The 24,978-nt window shown below is 40.8% G+C and overlaps 1 protein-coding gene across 1 annotated transcript in view; it reads left to right on the top strand.

The window, feature by feature from the left end:
* lama2 (laminin, alpha 2) overlaps positions 1-24,978 on the top strand; it is a 167,213-nt gene that overhangs the window by 58,792 nt on the left and 83,443 nt on the right. Inside the window, exons 14-18 of the mRNA XM_086166628.1 lie at positions 1,291-1,443; positions 18,547-18,651; positions 21,328-21,539; positions 22,505-22,616; positions 22,911-23,024. Coding sequence (XP_086022754.1) covers positions 1,291-1,443; positions 18,547-18,651; positions 21,328-21,539; positions 22,505-22,616; positions 22,911-23,024 — 696 coding nt within the window. The remainder of the gene's footprint in view (positions 1-1,290; positions 1,444-18,546; positions 18,652-21,327; positions 21,540-22,504; positions 22,617-22,910; positions 23,025-24,978) is intronic.

Below are 24,978 nucleotides of genomic sequence, written 5' to 3' on the forward strand. Positions count from 1 at the left end.
TCCATATCGCGACTCTAGCATAATTGATTTTGACCCCTCCTTATGCAGAGCATCTCTGAGGAGGTCCCGAAATCATTCCATACTAGAACTTTAGAGGTGAGGATTCAGCTTGTCTCACAAAATCCTTGGATTTTAAGACATAATATTGTAGTGATCTGCAAACAAAAACAAAATCTTATACATATCCAGCCGGGCAGAGGTGGATGGTACATTGAAAAGGAGTGCAAACCAGAAAATAGAGAAAGATATGAAAAGTGCAGAGGACAAGGCTGGAGAAAAGAGGGGAGAGCAAGACAAGAGGCGAGATGTAGAAGAGAGGAGAAAAGAGGAAAACAGTTTTTTGACTGACAGCCGAGGTGGAAAAGGAGGGGAGAGGGTACGTTGACAGAATGACAGGAATGACAGCTTTGATTTAGACACCGATAGTGTGTGCATGTGTGTGTGCAGTTATGTGTGTGTGTTCAAAAGGGGAAGCCAAGGTCAGGTTAATTGCAATGACAGGTGTGTTTCTGGCTGTCATTACACACATGCGCACACTCACACACACGCACATGCACACACACACACACACACACACACACACACACAATCCTTCAAGAAAAAAAAATTTAGTGACATTGTGTCAGTGACAACACTTCCTTGATGACATGTGACTGATGAACAGAACCTTTAAACTTATTTTTAGTTTTGCATTTTGTTGTTAACTTCTGTTTGAAACATATCTGTGACCAGTGCTGGTAGATTATATATATGTGCATAAACGTTCCCTTGCATATTGGCATCAAGAGCAGTTAATGCCCAGTGACCACCAAAAAAAGCAACGCAGAATGTGAATAGCAAACTGAGACTAATCATTTTACTGCAGTGAATAAATACAATGTGCAAATGAACAGACTGAATGGTTGATTGACAATTTTATTTAAAGAGCCGTTGCAAAAGTATACGCAATTTTCTAGCTACAACGTCTCAACACATCTCACTGTTCGTCAAGTGCACAGGTAGCAGAGATGCTTCTCCCCAACAGAATGGTCACATTGTGATTGCATTTTAAATTTCTTTGGATTCTGAATAGTTTATTATTCTCCAAGGGGAAACTCTTAACTCAATTCTCAAACCAATCCCTTTGTGAAGATGCATCTATGGAGTGATAACAAAGACATGTTGTCACATGATTCCAGCAAAACAGTTCTTTTCTTAACTGAAAGCGTAATTGACAGACCTCCTTTATATGTACAGTATTTCAGTATAAGGTTACTGATATATCCTCTCCTTTTAATAACATTCATTTAGGAATCTTCTCTGGCACACTGGTACCTGGTAGGGGAATCAGGAGGCAGCATGTGGCCCAGTCATCAGTATCTGAGTGTCCTGCACTCAGATGTTGTAAATAACCTTGGATCTGCCTACTACTGGAATGCGCCCGGACTATACCTGGGAAACAAGGTGAAGTATTGACACACTAGACTCATATGTCACGCGATGCCACTAACTCACAGATCCATGTGTTTGATTGGTTGAACCAGTTCAACTGTGCACACCGGGGATGCTTTTCACATCTTCAGACATCTTGGCTGCTCAGAAAGCTCCCCTTCAGCTCCTCCTAGGCGCTTTGGTCACATTATACCAAGCCTAGCAGTACTTTTCAAATGAATAAAACCATTTTCTAAACGGTATTGAAGTCGAAAGTATAGACACTATGTCAATTTCTTCTTTATACATCACGTTGTAATAGCAGATGGTATTTCCCCACCAATTAAATCTGTCCAGTATGCATGTTCAAAAGCCTTCCATGGTTTGGTCTGATTATTTTTATAACAGCAGGAATGACCTAGTGTGGTCTTGTCGGTGATTGATTACTCCTGGCTGTTTTCATCACAAGATAATGCATAACGTTTCCGAATCTGATTGTGGTGTTGACAGGCAAGCATGACAGACCTCGCTGAATGCTATTTCTGTGCGGTATAATCTGGTTTAGTCTGGTAGTTTGCGATCCAAAAGTGTGTGGGTCTGGGGGGCAATGCATCCTGCTGGGTTGCTCACCTCGCTTGCAGCTTTACTGTATTAGATCTCCTTCTGCTAATGTCAACTGTACGATGTATTTTTCTGTAACTGTGATTAGACTTCATCATTCCAGCTGGCAAATAGCTCTAGTCCATGTTTCTGAAGTTGAGTTGTTGCCTTGCGACAACAACAGACTGGTTGTGATGTTTGCCTGGGTGTCATGGCTTAGAGGAACACACCACCACATTTCATTACTTTGCACCCTATAGGCATGACTTGTCATTTCATTTATTTGTCTGAACTTCTACCCCTCCATCCCTCTAACCATCCCTGTATCGGTTCCTTCTCATCGGTCTGATCCTCTCGGTCTGTCTCTCCAGGACTCTCATTTTGCCTTGCTCTTTCTAAATCATCACTCCCCGCCTCCCTCGAGCCCCTTCTCTTTCTGGCTTTCGTGCTTGCTTTGTGTCTGTCAGGGTAAACAGTGCTTTGTCTATTGAGCTCAGTAATCTTCTCCTGATGCGCACACACACACACATACACACATACACACACACACACAACCATGGTAGCGTGCACATGTTGAAGTTAGTGTACATTAAAGGATACCCACTCAAATTTTGCATTTTCCACTCTAACTTAAACCATACAACTGGTCTCCTACACAATTCCAACCCCATACTTCATATGTAATATAAGCCTGAAACTGAACATATACTTTAAAGATATACATATTTACCAATATTACTCCAGTGTTGAAAAGGGCCGATACATTATATGAGTACGGAAACCTACAATATGCAGGATTGTTTTCAAGGTCTTCTGTGTCCGCTTATCTTCAGATCGTGTCATTTGTCTAATAAGCTAGTTTAGAGTCATTACTAGGCATCAAGCAGGTGTTACAGAAGGGAGAAATCCTATTTTCAGATCCAGTTTCACGTGGCATAAGATAGCCATCTGTGACCCTTGTCCCGCCTATGAGAATCTTTGTCCTGGATATGACATTGGCAAGTTTTGTGAAGTTATGAAAATTACTATTTCTGACACCCTGCCATTCAGTCTTACGTCACTTAATCAAAAGTACTTTTGACCACTCGAAATTCCCCTCAGAAGTTGTTGAGCTTGAATCTTGGCCTTTAAAAACGTGTTGCAAACCAAGATCTGTCCTCATAAAGCTAGAATGTAAAACATTCGCACACATACCCACACACACACACAGACACACACACATGCATACACATTCTGAGGCCTTCATAAGTCTGATAATGATGTGTTTTGGAGGCATTAGGGACAGCGGAGCAGAACCGATCCCTCCAAACATGGGAAATAAACAAATTACCACTGTGTGTGCACACGTGTGCGTGATTGCTTGGAGCACTTTGTGAGTTCTGTATGAAAAGGCAATTCCTTACTTCAGTCTCTGATTGTGTTATGAGATTGATGCTATGTGACTTGACTATGGGACTATATCAAACACACACACACATATTCGTGCACACCCACACACACACACTCACTATGCTCTGTCATCTTAGAGGGTATCATTGGAAGTGACAGAGTGTGTGTGTAATGATGAGCAAGCAGTCGATATATGTAAGTATAAATCTGCGTATAATCACGCTCTCAATTCTCATGCATGACCTCACACATCAAAAAATCCAAGCTTGCTCATTGGCCCGTTAGCATGTTCAATGGATACTCATTGGTCCAGAAGTATGCGCCACTTATTCTCATTGGGTTTTATATTCCCTGTGTGTCCAGGGACTGCTCATTCAAAAGGGTTGTCAGAATTCCACTGGAACACAGTTTCAAAAACAGTTTTTAGTTATTGAGTTTAGTGGTGAGCCGCCACCTTATCATGGTGGAGGGGTTTGTGCGTCTCACTGATCTCAGAGTAAAAAGAGTCCAGCCCCTCTCAAGAGGCTGGACTCTTTTTACTCTGGAGTTGCCCTGGTGAGAGGAGCCTGGCAAGTGTGGCCATATTGATTGTCCCCCTACTTGGCGCCTATAAGTTGGGGTTCAACCCTGTGGACGAGATGGTAGCCTCCCCCCGCCTTCAGGTTCTGACTGTTGTTTGCGGCTATGCACCTAACAGCAGTTCAGTTTACCCACCCTTCTTGGGGTCTCTAGAGGGGCTGCTAGAGAGCGCTCCTACTGGGGACCCCCTCGTTCTACTTGGAGACTTCAAAGCTCACGTGGGCAATGATAGTGCAACTTGTAAGGATGTGATTGAGAGGAATGGCTCCCCCAATCCAAGCCCGAGCGGTGTTTTGTTATTGGACTTCTGTGCTCAATAAGGATTGTTCACAACAAACACCATGTTCAGGCATAAAGGCGTCCATATGTGTACTTGACTCCAACACACTTTGGGCCACAGTTATTTGATTGATCCTGTGGTCATCGTTGGACTTGCGGCTGCATGTCCTGGATATTCGGGGGAAAAGAAGAATGTAGCTGTCAACTGATCGCCACCTGGTGGTGAGCTGGCTCCGATGATGGGGGAGGATGCTGGTCAGACCTGGCAGACCCAAACATCTCCTGGCAACATTTGGCGGAGTCTCTTGTCAGAGTGAGTTTCAACTCCCACCTCCGGCAGAACTACAACCGTAGGGAGGCAGGGGGTATTGAGTCCGATTCTCCTTTTTAAAAAGGGGAGCGGAGAATGTGCTCCACCTACAGGGGGATCATGCTCCTCAGCCTCCTGGTAAGGTCTATTCAGCAGTGCAGGAGAGGAGGGTCTGCTGGGTCACTGAACCTCCGATCCAGGAGGAGCAGTGTGGTGTTTGTCCTGGTTATAGAACAGTGGACAGTCTACACCCTCTGCATGGATCTCAAGGGGGCATGGGACTTTGCCCAACCAATCTATATGTTTTTTTGGATCTGGAGAAGGTATTCGACGGTGTCCCACAGACAATCCTGTGGGGGGTCTCCAGGAATATGGGGTACCGCGCCCTATAATACAGACTGTTCGGGCTCTGTGTAACTGGTTTCCGAGCTTGGTCCGCATTGACGGTTGCAAGTCAGATTTGTTTTTGGTGAGAGTTGGATTTTACCAGGGCTACCGTTTGTCACCAATTCCGTTCATAACATTTATGGACAGAATTTCTAGCCACAGCCAGGGCGTTGAGGGTATCCGGTTTGGTTGCCACAGGATCGAGTCTCTGCTCTTTGCAAATTATGTTGTTCTGTTGGCTTCATCAGTCCATGATCTACAGCTCTCACTGGAGCAGGTCGCAGCCAAATGTGAAGCAGGCTGGAATGAGGATCAGCATCTCCAAATCCGAGACCATGGTGCTCAACCGAAAACAGGAGGGGTTCAAGTAACCCAGGGTCTTGTTCAGGAGAGAGGGAAGGATCAGTACAGCTTCTGCAGTGATGCAGTCTGTCATGGTGAAGAGGGAACTCAGCCAGAAGGCGAAGCTCTCAATTTACCAATCGATCTTGTTCCTACCCTTAACTATGGTCACAATCTTTTGGGTTGTGACCGAAAGTACGAGATTGTTGATACATTTGGCCAAAATGAGTTTTCTCCACAAGGTGGCTGGACTCTCCCTTCGGTACAGGATGAGAAGTTTGGCCACCTGGGAGGGGCTCAGAGTTGAGTCGCTGCTCCTCCATAGAGATGAGCTGGCTCGGGCATCTGGTCAGGATGCCTTCTGGATGCCTCCTGGGGGAGATATTCCAGGCATATCCATCTGGGAAGAGGCCACAGGAAAGGCCCGGGACATGCTGGAGAGACTATGTCTCTAAGCTGGCCTTGGAACGCCTTGGGATCCCACCAGAAGAGCTGGACCATTTGGTTTAGGAGAGGGAGGTCTGTGCCTCACTGCTCTGATTGCTGCCCCCATGACCCCCACTTCAGATAGGCAGCGGAAAATGGATGGATGGATGAATGACACGTTGAAGCTGTAAAACTCAAGGCTAATTGTTGATGAGTGCACGAAGAATGCACCCAACCATTTTAGCATATTCATTTGCCACAGCCCCTGTACCCCCAACCCCCTTCACATCGTGAGACATCTTATTCTGAAAGGAGCCATAAATTTGCTGGAATTGCCCAACCCAGCCCCGAATAGCTGATAAAAAAGGCAGAAACTGTAAGGATCATATCCGGGAGTATGGTAGAAAAAGACACATATATTCCTCAGGGATTTGTGAGGACTAAAGAGTTAATAGAATATTCATCTATTATTACATATTTGCATATATTCAAAGTACTCAATACAGTTAATATACATTTCAAAAGGGATTGAATTTCATTATACCCGGTTTTATTCTGGAGCCTTAAATGCATTGACTTTTGACACTGGAGAAATGGTCTAAATAAGCCTGGAAGAAAGGAAGCACCTCAAGGTCCAAGTTCTGTTTCAGAAGCCATTTAAAGCTGACAAGAATAGCAACACCGAGGGGTTGATACCGATGTACCTTTTTCCGGCATGGCTTTCTCTCTCACACTTGGAAACATGGGTTAGTACATGCTGACATGCAGTGTGTAGCTGGAGCTACATTCTGCAAGCTGCAGAATGGCGATGTGAGCTCCTCCCTGTCATGCATATTTATTCATAGGAGACTCCGGGGAAAAGTGGGAGTTCCGGGGGAAGACATGGGAGTAGATGTGCAGAGAGATTGATTTTGCATTCTGTTGTATGTACGGAAACTCCTGGGTGGAGAGCGCATATCTGTTCAGATCATAAAAGGGGGTGTAGATTTTTGCATTTTAAATTCTGCAGGCTTTTCTCTCATAGTAGAGGTCGTTTACTAAACAGCAATTTGTTAATTTTTGATTCCCTCTGAATTTCTCGCATTCAGGCCCCTGGTAATCCCCCTCACTGCCAGAATTATGTGGAGAAACCTGAAACCAAACATAAATTCTACCTTTTCAACCAAATAATGGCTGGTTTGATGTGCTCATCTTAGTTTCGGTCAGGTTTGCGTCAGCTGTTGATATATGAATATCATGAAAATCTGTGGTAGCTTAAGCTTACAGCTCACAAATTTCTCTCTATGATGATCTCTTAATTATTGTTTTGTTTTCCTTTGTTGGCTGCCTCTGCTCACTATGTTTAACAGATCTAGACTTTGTTTGCCAGACAGCTGTATCAGCCTCTGAACTTTTCATTTCACATCCCATATCAAAGATTTACATTAACTAGTCTTATTTGGTGTCACGGTGGCAAAGTGATTGGTAATTCTGTCTCACAGTCGGTATGTTTGATTCGATTATGACAGGGGGGCTTTCTGTATGGATTTTACATGTTTTGCTTGTGTCTGCATAGGTTTCCTCTGGGTTCTCCAGTTTCCCCCCGCAGTTTAAAACCTGTGCCCTTGGATCATTGGAGACTCTTAATTGCACAAACGATTAAATGATTCAGTGAATGGTTGTGTGTCTCTTTATGATGTATGGATGAAAGACTGAATGGTTGTTTGCATCTGTACGTGGTCCTGTGATCAACTGGTCCAGGGTGAACCCCTCCTCTTGGTTATTGACAGCAAGGATATGCTCCAGCACCCCTGCGACCCTGATTGCAGGATAAGAGCTATAGATAATGGTTGAATTAATGATTGACTTAATTTTTCAATCAGTTAATTGTATCCTTTATCTGTTACTTAGAATTAAGTCCCTATTGCTGAAATAGAACTTACATTGCAAATATGCTCAGCAGGATATGCTGATGTGTCATAGCAGATGTTTATTTATTTATTTTATTCTTATTATTTCATGAGCACAATATTCCTTCAAAGTGGTTGTCATTATGACCAACTCTTTCCTTTTTTGAGAGCGTGTATAGGTCTTTATTATGCAAAGAGATAAACTGTTTTGAGATCAAACAAAATGGATTCCATTTTTAAACTTTTCAGACTGCAATATCAAAATAAAGACAGGCCATGAGCTCTGCATTGCATTTTTGCAAGTTGACATCAACAGTGGGACTGACTAAGCCACATCCACTAAAAATGGGTGAGGTTTTGGCTTCAGAGCAGTACAGAACGTTAGAGGCCAAATGTAAGAGAAAATTAAGCAGAAAAGGTTATCAGTGAGACGTGTCTGTCATTACTTATAAAAACAGGCCAGAATCTGGAGACAGCCATCGAAAACGTACGAGATATTAGAAAAAGTAAGACTGCCGCAGTGTAAATCTTGTGTTGTCCTGGGAAATTATCTGAAAATGTTCCATTGACTAACTCTACTTCTTGAAATGACAGGAAACCCCCAGAGAGGGAGATAACTTTTATAAAAATGTTATAAAGTTAATGGACGATAGAGATTTGAATAGTAAAAATAATACAATTCAATTACTTCATCATTTGATGAAATAAATATTCAAATTGTCAATGGCAAAAAATAATGACGTTTACAGTCCTGTGAAATAAGACTTGGCATTAGCTCTCCCACATAAGGGAAATATTTCAATGGGATCCCGGGTGTCCTATGCTACGATTATCTCTTTAAACATTCTGGACAATTATCTCTGAAATAGTGGTTACCATAGAAATGCAGCAGGAATGGTTTTTTGCACAGTTGTAAGACTCTTAGTTCAATTGTTAATCTTGAGTTTGTCTATACATCCAATCACCTTCATACATTGGTTTGATGGAAGCGTCTCTCCATCCAAAGCTAAAATGACTTGTTTGTCCAGCCAAATATTGATACCACCTCACCTTGGGCAAAAACTTGCAATCCTCAGATCATCAAATGTGAGGCACTGATGCCCTTTAAATGACGTTTAATGACTGAAATCTACAGACTAAAGAGAAGATTTATTGGGTAGGAACTCCATAGGCTATTCTGACAACGACACAACAAAGTGGCATTCCTTAAAAGAATCACAAACAAAACTGTAATTAAATAATCCAAAAGGACATGTTACAATAACAAGCCAAGGGGCAGGCTGATGAACAACAATGACTGATTCTATTATACATGATAGAAAAAGATGGACATCTAGACTGATCTTGGTCTTTGAGCAGACTGGCAAAGATAGCTGTGCCACTTGAACAAAGCGGTATACTGTACCACCCATATAGTTATCCAGAAGTAAGCCGGTGTCAAAAATGCTGTCCTCTGTTTCTCTGAAGAGACACACATTGCTACACAGCCTTAGGATCTCCTTGTCACTGATTGAGCTTCCATAAAGAGCTGACACAAAGGTTATTGCACCACCAGCAACACCAATCAAACCTTTATAGGTGCAGAGGGATTTACTGGCAGAAAACATTTTGCCCTGAAGGAGAAGAGATTCCAGTGTTTGGCAATACAGTTTGATGCAGTTCAAACTGTGTATCACGGTAGCTCTCACAAATGTCTGTCTAGCTGGGATGCCTCCGCTGTATCCCAGGACGGCCAATATCCACTTAAGAATATAAAGGAAGCTCGTGTTTGAATTACATAGCTTAACATTGACTGATTAATTTGCAGCCATTGATCAGGCTGACTGATAATGTGTCATAAACACAAAAGCAATCATCAATGGGCTGTCGAGACTTTAAAATGCACTCATGTAATAGATCCATACGTTGCGAGAAGTGGTGATTTGATGCAAAATTGCTTATAAAAGTGGAGGTCAAAGCAACATTTCTTTATGTTCCAGGCCTGTCTCAAAGAGATACTGGAACAGAGTTGATCGGAACATTGTCAGAAACCAGAGATACAAATATGCGGGAATAAAGAGAGAGAACTGTGTATCATCTTCTGCTTAGTCATGGCAGATTATTTGTCCAAAAATCCATCCGATTACACCCGTGGGACAAATGTCAAAAGTATTTACTTTTAATGGGCCATATGAAGTGGTAGGCATTACAGCAATGTCATTGTAAGTTATATTTTTCAAGAGTGAAATAGGCAGTTGGAAAATTGGAACGTTTCATCTTAGAGTATACAGTATTGATAAGAAGCTAATTCCAACACGACAAATATAAATGTCCTTAGAAATATATGACAATGGTGACATTTCTTGATTCACTAATTAAGGTCTGGACTTGAGCTTTTTTTGTGGTCCAGGTAAAATAAGAAGTAGAAGGGATTCACTCGTAATTGCAGTAGCTATGATGATTTACACGTTCTTAAGTTTTACCGTTTGCTAAAGCCCTGGCCCAAGGCAGGCAGGGAAAAGGTTGTTTTTTTTTTTTTTCCAGTGACAAAGTACCAGGACAGCCCCATTTTTCAGACTTACAGCTGGAGCTTAATGCTCCGTCAGATCCACACTGCGCTGGATGTTATGTGATTTATTTTAAACTTGTCACTCCTGAACTCTGCTCCCCGCCTCTTCTTTGGTTCTCTGTCTTTGGTTTTTCTGAATGGAAACAGAGTTGGACCGAATCTAAATCCGATCCAGCCAAGAAGTGGCTTTGTGCCCTGCCTGTTGATCTTTTAAATTACAATTTGCTTTGAGCGGTGCATAACATTTAGCACTGAATTTCATTAATGGCATTTTTAATTGACTTCATGCTGAGCACAGCATTTGTACACAACGGCGCTGGGTCAAGCATTTGGTGCCAGCATAGAACCAATCTGCTGCAGAGAGAACCAGCAAGCAGGCACATAGTGAATGTTGGATGGTCAGTGTTGAGTTTGAATTTTGAAATATTCAACGTCTACAAAAACTTTTTTTTTTTTTCAACACCACTTTTAAAGTAAATGTCAGATGCATTGTATTTCTTTGCATTTTAAAGACACAACTGCCCTTATATAATATCCATGCATCAATATCCTTGAAGCATCAGGCGGTATAGTTTAAAAGAGAATTTTGTGACATGGGGGCCATGTCTCACTGAATGAGTCCCACCGCATTTTGCATTCCAAGCTTTTTGGTATGAAAAAAACAGTATAAAGATATTTTCGTTAGGCCATGTTCAAGGAGCATTGGCCTCATCGGCTTGATTTGTTGAGATTATTGCCTTAACCCATTGTAAAAGGCTCATGTGGCGCTCAGCATGAAGGTGTCAGGGTGAGTGCAGCTATTAGAATCCACTTTGAACAGAAACAGATGTGAGATTGCTTAACAACAGGATCATTTTGAATTAACATTAACTCCCTAGGATCTTTATTAATGACACACACTACCCACAAGTCTTCTAAACATAGGCTTATAATTCACTCCATGAGGGCTTTCCTCATTAGGTTGTTTAATCATGATTACAATTTTGAATGAATGAATGAGTGATTGAGTGCCATTTGAAATCATGCTTCCCCGCCTTTGGTTTTTCAGTCATTGATTGTAATCATTTTGAATTTACTGCATGTCGGGGACGCTCGCTTACTGCAAATCCGCCTACATAGCAAATTAATGGTAAAATTATAGATTTATATCACAGACTGAATTCTTAACTTGTGTCCCTCCTACTATTATTTCATTGGTCCCCAATTGGATTTACTCTAAATGAACGGGTTAATCTTCTTAAAATTAATTCTTAGAAAAAAAGACCATACATTTAGAGAATTTTTTTTCCCAAATGGTAGGGAAAGTTTCACCATGCTGACATTTAAAAAAAAAATGTTTACATCACTCATGGTCTGCTTAAAGCAGCCCCAAGAGGCTTAAGGTGTACCCTACCCAGTATCTATGCTTTTAAGAAAAGAACAAACAAAAACAAAGCACCCCACCTTCTTCAAGGGTAAAATGAGTTTACATAGGGTCAAAGAAGGGATCACCCATAGCTTGCCCTGTTGTTGGTGCAAAAACCACAGGTGGTCCAAACACATTTACCCAAACATCAGTTGTTCAGATGGAGGATTTTGAACACAGATTAATTTGGCCTTTCATTGACTTCATTCATCCTGGCTAAAATCAGACATCGACAGTTGTCCAATTCACCACCAAGTCTGAATAAATGATGTTCTCTTTGCATCTTGGATAGTGTACACTTCTCCTAGGAGCGGCACAGCATACAGAAAAAAATAAAAAATGAAACAAACCTACTTGGGAATCAGCATAACAGTTATGTAATCAAACAAGACACAATGAACAAATATCAAGGGCTAATGCAGAGTAAACTTAAATGTTTACTCCCTCTTTGTGCCAAGCATGTTTCATTTTACCTCATTCTTTAAATGGCACACACCTTTTTCACACACAAAGGGTCAGTTTTGTTGTATGTTATTCAGCATTCCACTGTCTGTTAGCCCATCTGGAGCCAATCTGAAGCTACTGCCAGAAACAACAAACGTCTTTCTGTGAGTGCATCGGAGTGAGTGTGGGTGTATCCGGTAGCTACATAGACAGCGAAAATTCTTGATTCCATTTGCAAACAACCAGAGGCATTAGAAAAAAAGAAAAAAAATGACCCAGGTGTGTGAGTGTGTTTGTTTGCGTGTGTGTGTGTGTGTGTATGTGCGCTTATAGCACGGTGTGTGGGTATGCACTTGACTATTTGTGTGTGCTCTTGTTCATGCCCTCCAGCCGTCTTCTGTGTTTGTTTTCTGAAGCTTTTGTGGCAATTGGGATTTGTCATTTCTTGTATTGATGATTTCCTTGATGATTAGTAAGAGATGATGCATATTAATCTATATAAATTTAGTCATTTAAATGTATCAAGAGAAATGTAATAAAATGTATAATTTCAATGCAACTATATAAACAACAACAACAACGATAATAATAATAATAATAATAATAATAATAATAACTATTGTTATTATATTTCAAACTTTAAATGTGTATATATATGTGTATATGTACACACATATACATATACACATATACTTGTCATTGTCAAACTATGTCAAAGTGCTGTTTCATTGCTTGCTTGGTAGATTTCTTTCTTTTTTGTCTGTTTTGTTTTGTTTTTTGGGGTATGCACTGTGTGCCAGTATCTGCTGTCAGTCCATCAATCCGTCTACCATCTGGTCCAGACTAAAATAACACTCAGCCTCTCATGGCGCCCCCAGGCTGCACAGTGTTATGTTCTTGTTATTTTTGCGTTGCCGGTGGTGTTTGGTTTGTTCACTGTACTGATCACACCTACTTAAAGATAGCACATTTGTATAGCATAAATTTTCTATTGCCTTGGTATCTTACCAAAATGATAAAATTTAATATTATACCTTAACTGTTTTCAGAGAAACTTCTCGTCAAACTCTTCTTGTTTTGGCAACCGGACTTGAATTTCTTCACTTGAAGATGTTTCACCCCTCACTTGAGAGGGGAGTTTCCGCATAAATGTGAGAGTTGATCAGCAGAAACTAGGCCTAAGGGGGGTGTTATGCTAATGGGGGTGTCGTTCTGTGGAGACAAAAGAGCAATTTTTGTGGGATAACCTGGATTGGAATGTGAAAAGGTAAAGCTAAACATAGGAGTGCAACCTATCAGATCACATGAACTGAAGCTCATGTGGAAGTTACTGGGGGCTGGTTCTGATGATGGATCTTTCCTGATTGTTTTGAGGGTGCAGTTGGGCCTGGTCCGTGTGTGCAAATCCGTCTTGGTTTTGATCCCAGTATGGCGTTATATATTTGTGAAGGGTTGTGTCTGAGGCCCTCTCCTCTGTTCAGAGATGGTTTTTCTGTTCAAAGATGGCTTATTTAACTCCTCTTGAACCATTTGTCTCGTCTGGCCAGAATATGGACATTGCTGTCGTCAAAAGAATGGCCCTTGTCCTTCAGGTGTAAATGGACTTCAGAGTCCTTTCTTGAAGTGTTGGCTCCCCTGTGTTGGGGCATCCATTTGTGCAGAGGTTGTTTGGTCTCTCAACTGTAAACGTCGTCACAATCCTCAGTACAAGTGATAGCATACACCATATTTTCTATCTTATACCTTGGTGTTTTCGTCTTTAGGGTGCACCAGTGTTTCTCTTAGGGTGTTGTGCGGTTTGAAATGTACCCGTATATGGTGTTTGTTTTAACACCTTTACGAGTTTCTCCGGAAAACCAGCAACACATGGTATGACGATGTCCTTTCGTTTGTTGTCGTCTCCCTCCTGTTCTATGTTCCTGCATCTGCTGGTTTCTGATTTGGTGATGGCCCAAATAGAGTAGCTACAAGATCTCAGGGCTTTGCTAATGTGTTGCACCTTGGTCTTGCTACCTTCGGCAGTTGGTGGGATGTTCTTGGCTGCCCTTCCTTGTGAATTTGATATGGGCATCGATCATGTTGAGGTGAGCGGTGAACGCTTCTACCAGTCTAATCTAGTTGTCTTTACTGGCAAGGCCCTGTGAATTCTGGATATGGTGTGTGGTGTTGCAAAGCAAAGGGAACAAAATCTTTTGCCAAGTGTTTGCCAATGTTATATGTTGGTGTCACCATCAGAACCAGCCCCCGATAACTTCCACACATGAGCCTCAGTTCATGTGATCCAACAGGCTGCTCTCCTTTGTTTAGCTTTACCTTTTCACATTCCAATCCAGGTAATCCCAAAAAAGTTGCCCTTTTGTCCCCAACAAACAACACCCCACTAGCATAACAACCCATTTAGGCCTAGTTTCTGTCAATCAACACTTAGATTTACATAACAATCCTCCATAATCTAGATCCACCCAAAACTCTGGCAGTTACATTCAGAAGCTACGCACAGAAGGTCATTAGAACTGAAGAACTTCAAGTGAAGAAATTGAAGTCCAGTTGCCACAACAAGAAGATTTTGACAAGAATTCACCATTGATCTGGATGACTGAGAACCTCCACGGACATTTTCAGAGAAACAAAAGTGTGTGAAGCTGGATTAACAATTTTTCAGAATTTTTTCTGTTCCGCCTGCTGATTTGTATCCAGACTTATAACACCAACGACTTGACAGCTTTTTCGATGTGTTTCCGTTTTAACGTCTTTATTCCCCCCCGTGTGTTGTCACTGGTTTTCAATGTCGATGCACCGATTTTCACCATTCTTTTTCCCAAACAGGCTCATATGTGTTGAAAAGCCTTCTTCTTTTGGTCACGACTTTGGTATTTTTGTTTATTTTTTGCATTTTGCTCCACATACCTCTATTCCTGTCGAAAAAAAAAAAAATATGGAGAAGTCACATCTGGGCTCCTGTGGAAGCCCTAGAGGGGGATTGCTGAAGTTGAAAGTATGACTAATTTTCCACTCCTCCTCTAACTCTATGCCCAACCCGTTCCTTGGCATAGGCAGCAAATTTAATCTCATAACTTCTCTGGTTTCTCCGCCCCCTCCTTGATCTTTTCTTTTCCCATATTTCATTCTTGTCCTTCCCCCTCTGTGCTTCTGCATTTTATCCCTCCGTTTTACTTTTTCTTTTGTTGATTACCTCCCTATCGCCCCTTTTTTCAACTTTTGTTCCTAACTTATCCTCTGTTTGATCCATATTCTAACACTCCCTGTGAGAAACTTTCATTAATCTGAGACGAATTGTTCCTTTTTGATCACGAAAAACTCAATAATGGTTATCGACATTTGAGCACGACAAATGAAATAAATGTATCATTAGTGTATACAGCAAAACATTGTCACATTAACCACTGACTGACCTGATTTTGTTGTCAAGCTGTTCAACAGGTGCAATTTAGAGCTCACTGTATCACTGCTGGGTATTTTGATAACACTGCCTGAGGGGGCAGGGGATTAAAACCCTGCTCTGACAGTTAATCCCCCACCTGACCCAGGTTAGCCCCTACAAAAGTACAGACAGAAGTGATAGATCCAGCAAAATCTAATCACTGAAACACACTGAGTACAAGTACTTCCATAATACGCTATTATGAATGGAATTAGAGCATTGGGGAAAAAGGTATAAAAAATACCCCCCATTCAACATCTCCGGGACGTTTCCGACAGATAGATCATGCAATACAGTCTGCCGCCTCTTTCTAAACACCAGACAAGAGAGTTTCTCTCGGAGAGCGGTGATCTGTCCTCCTGTAAAGTTCCAGAGAGCTGTATAATCAATAGACTGCATCAGGACTGCTCCGGCGGCCCGGCGCCCTCCGCTGCCATTAATTTGTCAGCAGCAGAGGACCTGTGTATTGTAAAATTTTGGAGTTTCTGAAGAGAACAAACACTTCAGCCACGCTGTTTCTCTAATAGTGATTCCAGTATGGAGTATTATGTCTCTTTCCTCATATTCTGGTCATTAATAGAGTTAATAAGAGGCTTATTGAGCTCTCAGAGGGATCCCACCAATGTCTTTTGTAACACTGAGTGTGCCAGTGCGTCAAAGTGTTTATTATTCTTTCTTTTCCACACACCTTAGTTCCCCCCTTGGCCCACCACCATTCCTCACTCCCGCTGTTCTATTCTGTTGGTCTTTCCACCCATGCTGTTCTGTCTTTTATTCTCCCCCTGGGTAAAAATGGGTCATTAGGTTGTCATGACAAAAGCTTTGATTATTGTCCAGGTAGAATGAGAACCCATGGAGTCATGAAGATCGAAAGATGCACAGTATTCCTCTCTTTTTTACTTCATTGTTTAAACTGTCCTGTTGTCCTGTTCAATGTCTGGATATGATTAAAACTCGAAATGAAAATGCCTTTTTTCCAAGTGTTCAGCTAATTTTTTTTTTTTTTTTTTTTCCAAGAGATGGGCTTTGTTATATTAACTATTATAACAATCTAAGTAAAATTAAATGTGATCCTGAATTCTGATTGTGATCAAGTGGAAACCAATTATCTTACAGACCTCCATGATGGCCCCAATGATGGACTAGTCACCAGTCCGGTTGACTTGGTCTCACAAGACAAGTCAACCTGACAACACATTCTCTGAAGTCATGTAGTGACAACCAATAGGACTATAGATATTGACTGTTTATTAATTTGATGGTGAAAGGCAACACTGTTGTTTGACATCTAAAATGTCTGCATTACTGTATCAACTAATGTCATGGCTATTACATTTAATATCTTGCATTAACCCATAGACTTAAATTGAATAGCTACAATTAAGAAAAAAAAATCTCAGCAAGTATTTCCTGCATTTGAGCGATAGATCCACTGTGTTGATGTGTATGCAGTTTCAAGCTATAATTTTGTCCTTTAAGGTCCAAATGAGCAAATGGGATTAGATGGAGAATACGTGTTAGTCAATAAAACTTCCACTCCGGTACACCCCCATGCTCGTGTGTGTGTGTGTGGGTGTGTGTGTGTGTGGAGGGGGTGGGTGTGTGTATATGACACTTTTCAGTCAGCTGTGAAATGGGCGATTCCTCCTCCAGGTCTTTGGAGTGAAAGTAATGATGTAGAATGGAAGAGGTTTATAGATGCATTAAATCCACCTCTTACCCCTCTTTATCCTTCTGTCTCAGGCGCTGTTTCTTCGCTCCCACTATCCTCAGTTCCACCCCCCCTTTATGGGGGTATTATTATGTTGCTCTCCCACCCATTACTGTTCAGGCTGGAGCGGAATGATAAATTTCAGGATCATGCTGACACAGTGTTTTTCCAACTAAAGCTCATTCTGTGTACTTTGCGGACGCATGCAGTGAAATACCACAACAAAGACTGCAGCTTGCACTTGCTCTCTTTACTTGTTGTATTTATGGCTAAGGTGTATACACTGGACAGTATATACACCGAAACCTTGAGAAGGACACTTGAGTTATGGAAACATTAAATGTCATATGAAAATCCTATATTATTTTCCTTTTCTTTCCTTTTCCAAGTGCCTTCAATTTAACTTTCTACATCGAGAGTTGTATAAAATGATAACCATGGCAACAGTATTGTGTTGAATATAAAGGAAATGTGAAGCCAAATCTGCATCAATTGGTGATCATTTTTTCATAAAACAGCCTCACACGTCTGAATTTTTAAAGAAAGATAAATGTAATCTAAACTGACAAACACAGAAAAGTACCACCATTTGGGAGACATTCAGTATTTTTAAGGGACGACCTTTATAGCCGATGCTGATTTCCAATACCAGTCACTAGTTGATAGATCATACAATCGACAATGTTTTATAGCATTTTAAAATCAATAGATTTGGCAGTCCCATGTACGTCAATAGGTGGCACAGTGTTCAGGTCTTCTACCGCAGCGAGAAGGTCCCTGGTTCAAGTCCGACAAGGCGTCTCTCTTTGTGGCGTTAACATATTTTTCCTGTGTTTGTGTTGCTTTCCTTCAAGTTCTCGGATTTCCTGCCGCAGTCCAAAAACATACAGTAGATTCATTAGAGACCCTAAATTGCCCAGAATAGAAAAACGAGCGGGTGAGTGGTTATATGTATGTGACTCGTGAGACACAGTGTATCTCTATATGATGTATGAATGAAAGAGTGAATGTTTGTCTCATATTGGTGAGACTAGTGAGGAATCCAGGGCGGACCCTGCCTCTCACCCAATGACAGCTGGGATAGGACCCCCCCATCCTGAGTGCATGATCAGCAGTAAAGATGAATGACTGAAAGTAGATCACCAAGAGCAGGAAACACTCATGCCAACAAATAAAACACATATACAGAGAAAAACATCAATAGAACCAAACAAATCACTTCAAATTTGCTTCCCAGCTGGACTTCAATACATAGTGATGACGTGTTGATATCATGTTTGGTTTTGTGCTGATGTTACTGTCAGTAGGCAGAAGTCTTAGAATGGAGGTAATGTTTTTGACCAACATACATGTACATCTTTCTTAACCTTGTTTCCCTTCTTTAGCTTTCAGCTTACGGAGGGACTGTGGTCTACACGGTGTCGTACACCACCGAGCAACAAGAGCAAACTGCTATTCGTGTCACTTCCGAGCCTGACCTAATAATCGAGGTAAGTGTTCAAGTTTCATGTTCGTTTTCGGGGATTTGATAAGGATTAATCAGGATCAATTGGTCAAGAATACTCCCAGTGGCTGGTTTGAAATGTGTATATGTTTCTTTGTGATGGGGATCCTAATTCAAAGCAGCTTTCTGAGGCTCAAGGGAGTATTTCAGGGATCTATACCGCTGTGAAAAGCCATGAAATGTTCAGGGTCCTGATCAAGGTTTGGAGCAGCTTCTAGCCTGTGGAGGAAGGAATCTTCTCTTCTGTTAGTTTCATTTCCCCACAGGTCACTGATTTTGTAGATATTGAAAATTACTAAATGAAGTCAATTAAATAGCAATAAGCAAATCTTACGCAGATATAGCTGGCAGACAAATGAACTCAGCAATAAATCGAGTCTCTTTTTCTCTCTCTCTCCCCCTCCCTCTGTGTTATAATGAGCCAGTTGCGATATGATAAATAGCAGCAATAACCAAAGCAGTAAAGCTATTACTTAACTATTTGACTGACTAAGGTCATCAAGCAACAATGTTTGCTTACACACACACACACACACACACACACACACACACATACACACACACATCCCGCACATACAGAAATTATCTTGTTAATATTTTCCCACGGCTTCCAATGAAATGCTTAAAGAATAAAGCTAGTTTCATTTGTTCAATATATTGAGATATATATTGTTTAAAAAATAATAAACTGCATCATCATGCAATTGGAAGAGAGTACCCAGATCACATTCTACTTTAGGTAAAATCATGTAAGGTTTTTGGGTTAATTTCATGAAAACAAAGCAACGCATATTTTGTGGGAAATGAAAATTGTGAACTGATGTAAATTTGGAAGCTGAGTAAAATGAAGCTTGGACAAAAATATTGATAAGAAGGAGATAGGGAAGTTAAGATGGGATGGAATTGAGGTAGAAGGAGAAAAAGATATATTTTCTAGAATGGGAGGAAGATTGGAATAAAACCAGTCAGGGTGATAGTCAACTTAGATTTTCTCTGACTTAAATTTACATTTTCTCATAAACGTGATGTCGATAAATGCAAACGATCTACAAACTCAGAGCTTTCATTGATTCCTATTTATGTGTATTAATGTTAGTACACCTTCTTTTTCTCCAGAATTTCTTCCATTATATGTTCTCAACTGAAGTCCTATGTAAAAATGTAATGTAAATGAATGACGTAATGTAGTGAAGTAAAAAATAAAATAAAACAAAACTATATATAACTAGCTTATTTTTCTTATTGCTACTAATGCAGACCAGGAAACAACCACATTGCATCTATAAACCCCTGGTAAATAAGGGGATGGGGAAACATCTTCATTGGAAGGAAGGGAATGGATAGTAAGAGACCAATGAGGAAGTGTTACTTCAAGAAATGTCAGTGTGAAGAGGGCACGTGGGGGATGGCGATGGAGGTGGCGGCGGGTGGAGGGACGGAGAAGAGAGGAGGACAAGTGTCGGTCTTGTCATCAAAAAAATCTGCTCGGGATGATTACAAAAATTAACCACCTACACGCTGTCATCCAGTGTACTCCCTCTTCACGTTTCTCTGTTTCAGCCTTTGTCTACCGCCTTTGCAATGCACCACACACTCACACACACATGCAACAACACACACATACATACACAATTCATTATTCGCACCAGTTCATCAAGTTTTAATGCGGCCTGTTGTTTAGTTCAATGAAACACAGGAAGAAGCATGTGCCTATCGTCCAACTATTTGGGTGTATGAATAGACAATAATCTGTCTGTCTTTGTTTGTAAAGCTTTGTTGATTTCTGTTTCTTTGTCTCCACCCTCCACACACATAATCAGCCTCCATCGGCGTTGTTGAAAAAAATAAGATTTTTATGACAATGATAACAATGGCAAGATTCATTCCCGGAGAAACGGAACCATCTTCTGTAAAAACACACGAGAAAATATTTGGTCTTAATACAAATTTCTGAGATAATCTACCTCGATCTTCCTTTTCGTTTTTATTCAAATGACACATCGCTGTTTTCATGTTGTGACATTTGCACAGTTGCATTAATGATGATTTTGTATGCTGTTGTTTAATTAGGGCCTGAACCAATCCCACTACTATAAATACCTATCACATTATTATTTAGTGCCAATCCTAATTAAATTAAGAAAAAAAAAACCTGCGCAAATTTATATCAAAATCTCAAAGTGAGGAATGAAAAGATTGTTTTCTTTTTGGAGTTGTTTTTTCTCCTCCATTCTTTTTGTATGTTTGACCCTTTACAGTCATGACAGTGACTTGAGTCCCGTTTTCCATCTCCTCTCTTTCAATTAGATTTGATTTAATTGTTTATCGGGTTCACAATCTTTTTTCTTCTCTCCCACTGTTTTTCTCTCACTCCCCTCATTGTTAGTTGTCACTCTGTAAGCTGCTGGATGTTATTGATCTGTTCTCAACAAGATGTAGTCAGATATAATGGCTGAGCTGAATTTGCTTTGCTTTCAATCCACTCAAATGGATGGGAAGGACAGCTCATTACCTAATGACACATCCCTCACTGCTTTGTTACAAAATCATTTGAATACGACAATCAGATCGTGAAAGAGATTTGCTTTCCGAGAACAGAGAGTTTTCCCGAATGCGTAGAGGTAAAGCTGCAATAATTTTCAACAGTTTTCCTCTCTTGCAGGGTGGTGGCATGAGGATTATTGATAGGAGGTTTGGCCAACCAGTTTACCCATCTTCACCACGCACCAATCACATCACTCTCCTCCCAGAGAACTTCTTGCTTTCTGAAGCTGGACAGCCCATCAATCGGAGGGATTTCCTGTCGGTTTTAGCAAATGTGACCAGAGTGATGGTCAGAGCCTCTTACAGCACAGAGCCCAGCGCCGTGTACAGGTAGAGATCCCTCTCTCCCTTTCTCTGTCATTTATCCTGAAAAGTCCTGAAAATTGTGAGTAAAGATAAATATAGAAAATATGATACGAACTCACAACAACGAATAATCCATAAATCTTTAAGACATAACCATGAAAATCATTGGAAATCATCTAAATCCGGAGCCTCTTGACAATAAATTCACAAAAGTTTGCTTGTACTCGTGATGAAGACAGTTTTAGTTTTTTGACACTTATTTGACATTTGAAATGATTGAATTACATTGTACATTAAAAAGGTCAGACCACACACCTTAATTCCAAGATGGCTTTTATTTAAATGATCGTTCTCTCCTCATTATGCTTGGAAAAACAGTGCTAAACCTAAACGTAAATACATGACTAACTGTGACAAATGGCTGCCTCTATGGTGCAGACAACGCAAAAGTCTGCAGCCTCTTTGTTTGTGGAAATAAAACTGGAGCAAAGGGGCATTTTTATACTTTGGGGCATTTTCAGCGAAGATGATGCATTTTGACATCAGTTTGTGCGCAGTTTAATTGTGGAAATAGCATTTAAAAATAGAAATATAAATATTCTTTTAAATTGATTGTTTAGGTGCTCATCCACAAGTTCTGGTGTTGTTGTGGCACGTCAGAAAAATATTTCTCTACCAAGTTGTTCGCAAAAAGCTATCTTGACACCCGGTCCTCCAAGCCTGACAGTTAACACCCCCAGCTGTGAGACCAGCTGCAAGCGACCGTCTACAAAGTGTGAAACACTCCTGTTACATTGTCAAGTATTAAAAAAGAAAACTGTGCAGATTGATGTTCTTCTGTTGAATTTTCTGTAGCACTTAGTTCATACAAAAGTTCATACAAAAAAAAAATTGTGGCGGTGGATGCAGTCATTTCTGCCATGTCATTGATTTCTGTGTGTGTGGGCGTGCGCATGTGTGTGTGTGTGTGTGTGTGTGTGGATGTGTAGACTGAATTCATTCTCAATGCAGGTGGGTCATCCCTCTGCCCTGGGAGAGAGGACGGCATCTGCTGTGGAACTGTGTTTTTGTCCTCCTGGATATGCTGGAACTTCCTGTGAGGTAGAGACACACACACTCTATGTACACATATACACACTGACACACACATACACATACAAACTGATCCATGCCTTTTTTTAAGATGATGAATATGTCTTTTAGGTGTTCAGGTGAGTCTAGTAAACTGCCTTGGCAGACAACAACATGTTCAGTGTGACATTGCGGTCACACACACACACATACACACACACACAAATGAAACTCTTTTCATAAAGAAGTCACAGAGGTCAGAAAAACATTGATCCTCTTACAATATCTGGTTTACATCCAATTGTGTGCATTGTTTTCTTCCAGGCTTGTATTCCTGGATTCCGAAGGGTTAATGGGCAGCTGTATAACGGTGTGTGTGAAGCTTGTCGCTGTTACGGACACGCTTCAGAATGTGACCAGTTCACAGGACACTGCCTGGTGAGATATACTTGTCATTCATTCACTTATTTCTTGTCGAGTGTTTTGTGATAAATGATCAGGTGAGTATTTTTGGTGTAACCTACTGCCAACAGTTGCTAATAATTGCCAAACTGGATGAGGAGCTGCACGATATGAATTGTTTGTTTGTTATAGGCCAATTTCCTGTTCGAAGGAACCCGCAGAGGTTCAGCTGACAGAGTCGGGGGGGGGGGGGGGGGGTGAACAGAATCCGCGTATGGCACGGGGGGGTCTGAAATGCTATTTGCGGCTTGCATCGGTTCAGGGTCACAAAGGTTCCTGAAGGATGCTCAGAAGTACAGATTTCCATTGAAGAGATAGTTGCAACATGACATACCCTGGAGTTCATTTTTTTTTTCCTGTTAACCATCTGGATAGTCCTTTTCATCTTTGGTTCAAAGCACACAGCACCCATGTCTTTCAAAAAAAAAAAAGGAATGCTATGTTTTCCAATCACAACACATTTAGAGTGGGTTGATGGTCCAGATGCCTCGGAGCCTTTGTGCAAAGACGTGCGTGGGATGGATTCTGTGATGTTGTTATTGTCCAGGCTTGAAAAAGTAATCGTGAGCACATGTGGTTCTCCGAGTGGAAGTCTCAAAAGTTTTTGATGCATCTGAGGTACAAGATGTCATGGTTTTTCACCTACTAGACCCTACAAACTGCTCAAGAAATTCCTCCAGGATTCTCTCATTCACACATCTTGGCATATTTTATCCAATTAACCTGCTACATGTTTTTGGGCTATGGGAGGTAACACATGCAGACACAGGGAGAACATGCAAACTCCACACAGAAGGGCCCCCTGTGGGAATCTTTTGTGCTCTGATGCGGAAACACTAACCACTGTGCCACCGTGCTGCCCTAAAAGAGAGTCAAATATCTTAAATCTTCAGCAATCATCATCAACGAATATCAATTTTGTGGAAAGTACTACGCCTTTTCTGGTTCATACTGTTGTTACCAATTCATGATAACAATCCCCAATTGGTGTATATACTTGGCATATTTACATGCACTAAACTCAGTGAATACCATATATAATATATATGAACTGAGTAAAGTTCTATTCTATTCTATTCTATTCTATTCTATTCTATTGTAATCTATACACACGCACACACAAACGCACACACATATTTATATATAGCCACATTTTCATATATATGCACGTATATAGATGATACAAATGGTGGTAGGGCTATATGTATAAATATATTTGCATACAGCCCTACCACCATCAAAGCTATTTTTGGAAGTTTATTGTGTGTAAGCTGGCAATTGGAGTTTATTAAAATGAAAAGTCAAATTATTCTGAGAAAATGCGTTGTGTTTTCTTTAGAACTCTAGATCCACTTTAATTTGGAGTTGTAAGCACATACATGTCAGGCTACCTGTGTACACACAATTATACTGCCCAGTTTGCACATTGCCTCAGGCTTTTCACACACACACACACACACGCACACACACACACACACACACACACACGCAAACACAGGTTGTACTTTAGGTTGTGTATTATCATGTTATGTTTCATTATAGATGAGGAGGATGCTGGAATATGTCAGGATAAGAACACAAACTCCTCAAGACAGAAAAAGGCAGATGGGTGGGTTCGCTCTCTTTCTCACTTTCTCTCTCGAAAATCTCGTAAACACTGACGGAGAGAAAGACAGCTTGACATTAACTCTCTCATAAAGCACATTCACACATACCAATACACACAAACACACACACACACACACACACACACACACACACAGTGACAAGTAGTCAGGTAGATCCAGACACACTTCTTCCCCGGAGACTGTGTATTCCGTCTGCTGCTATATTACTGAATAATAATTGAATTATTCTGGGGTTCCTCTTGGTTTATGTGCACATGTGCATATGTAGTATTATTGGATGTAAGAAGGAACTGATTGAAAAC

The sequence above is a fragment of the Fistularia commersonii genome, chromosome 20 (genome assembly GCF_037954325.1).
Source record: "Fistularia commersonii isolate RoL2024-O1a breed Wild chromosome 20, RoL_Fcom_v1.0, whole genome shotgun sequence".
Classification (NCBI taxonomy): Eukaryota; Metazoa; Chordata; class Actinopteri; order Syngnathiformes; family Fistulariidae; genus Fistularia; species Fistularia commersonii.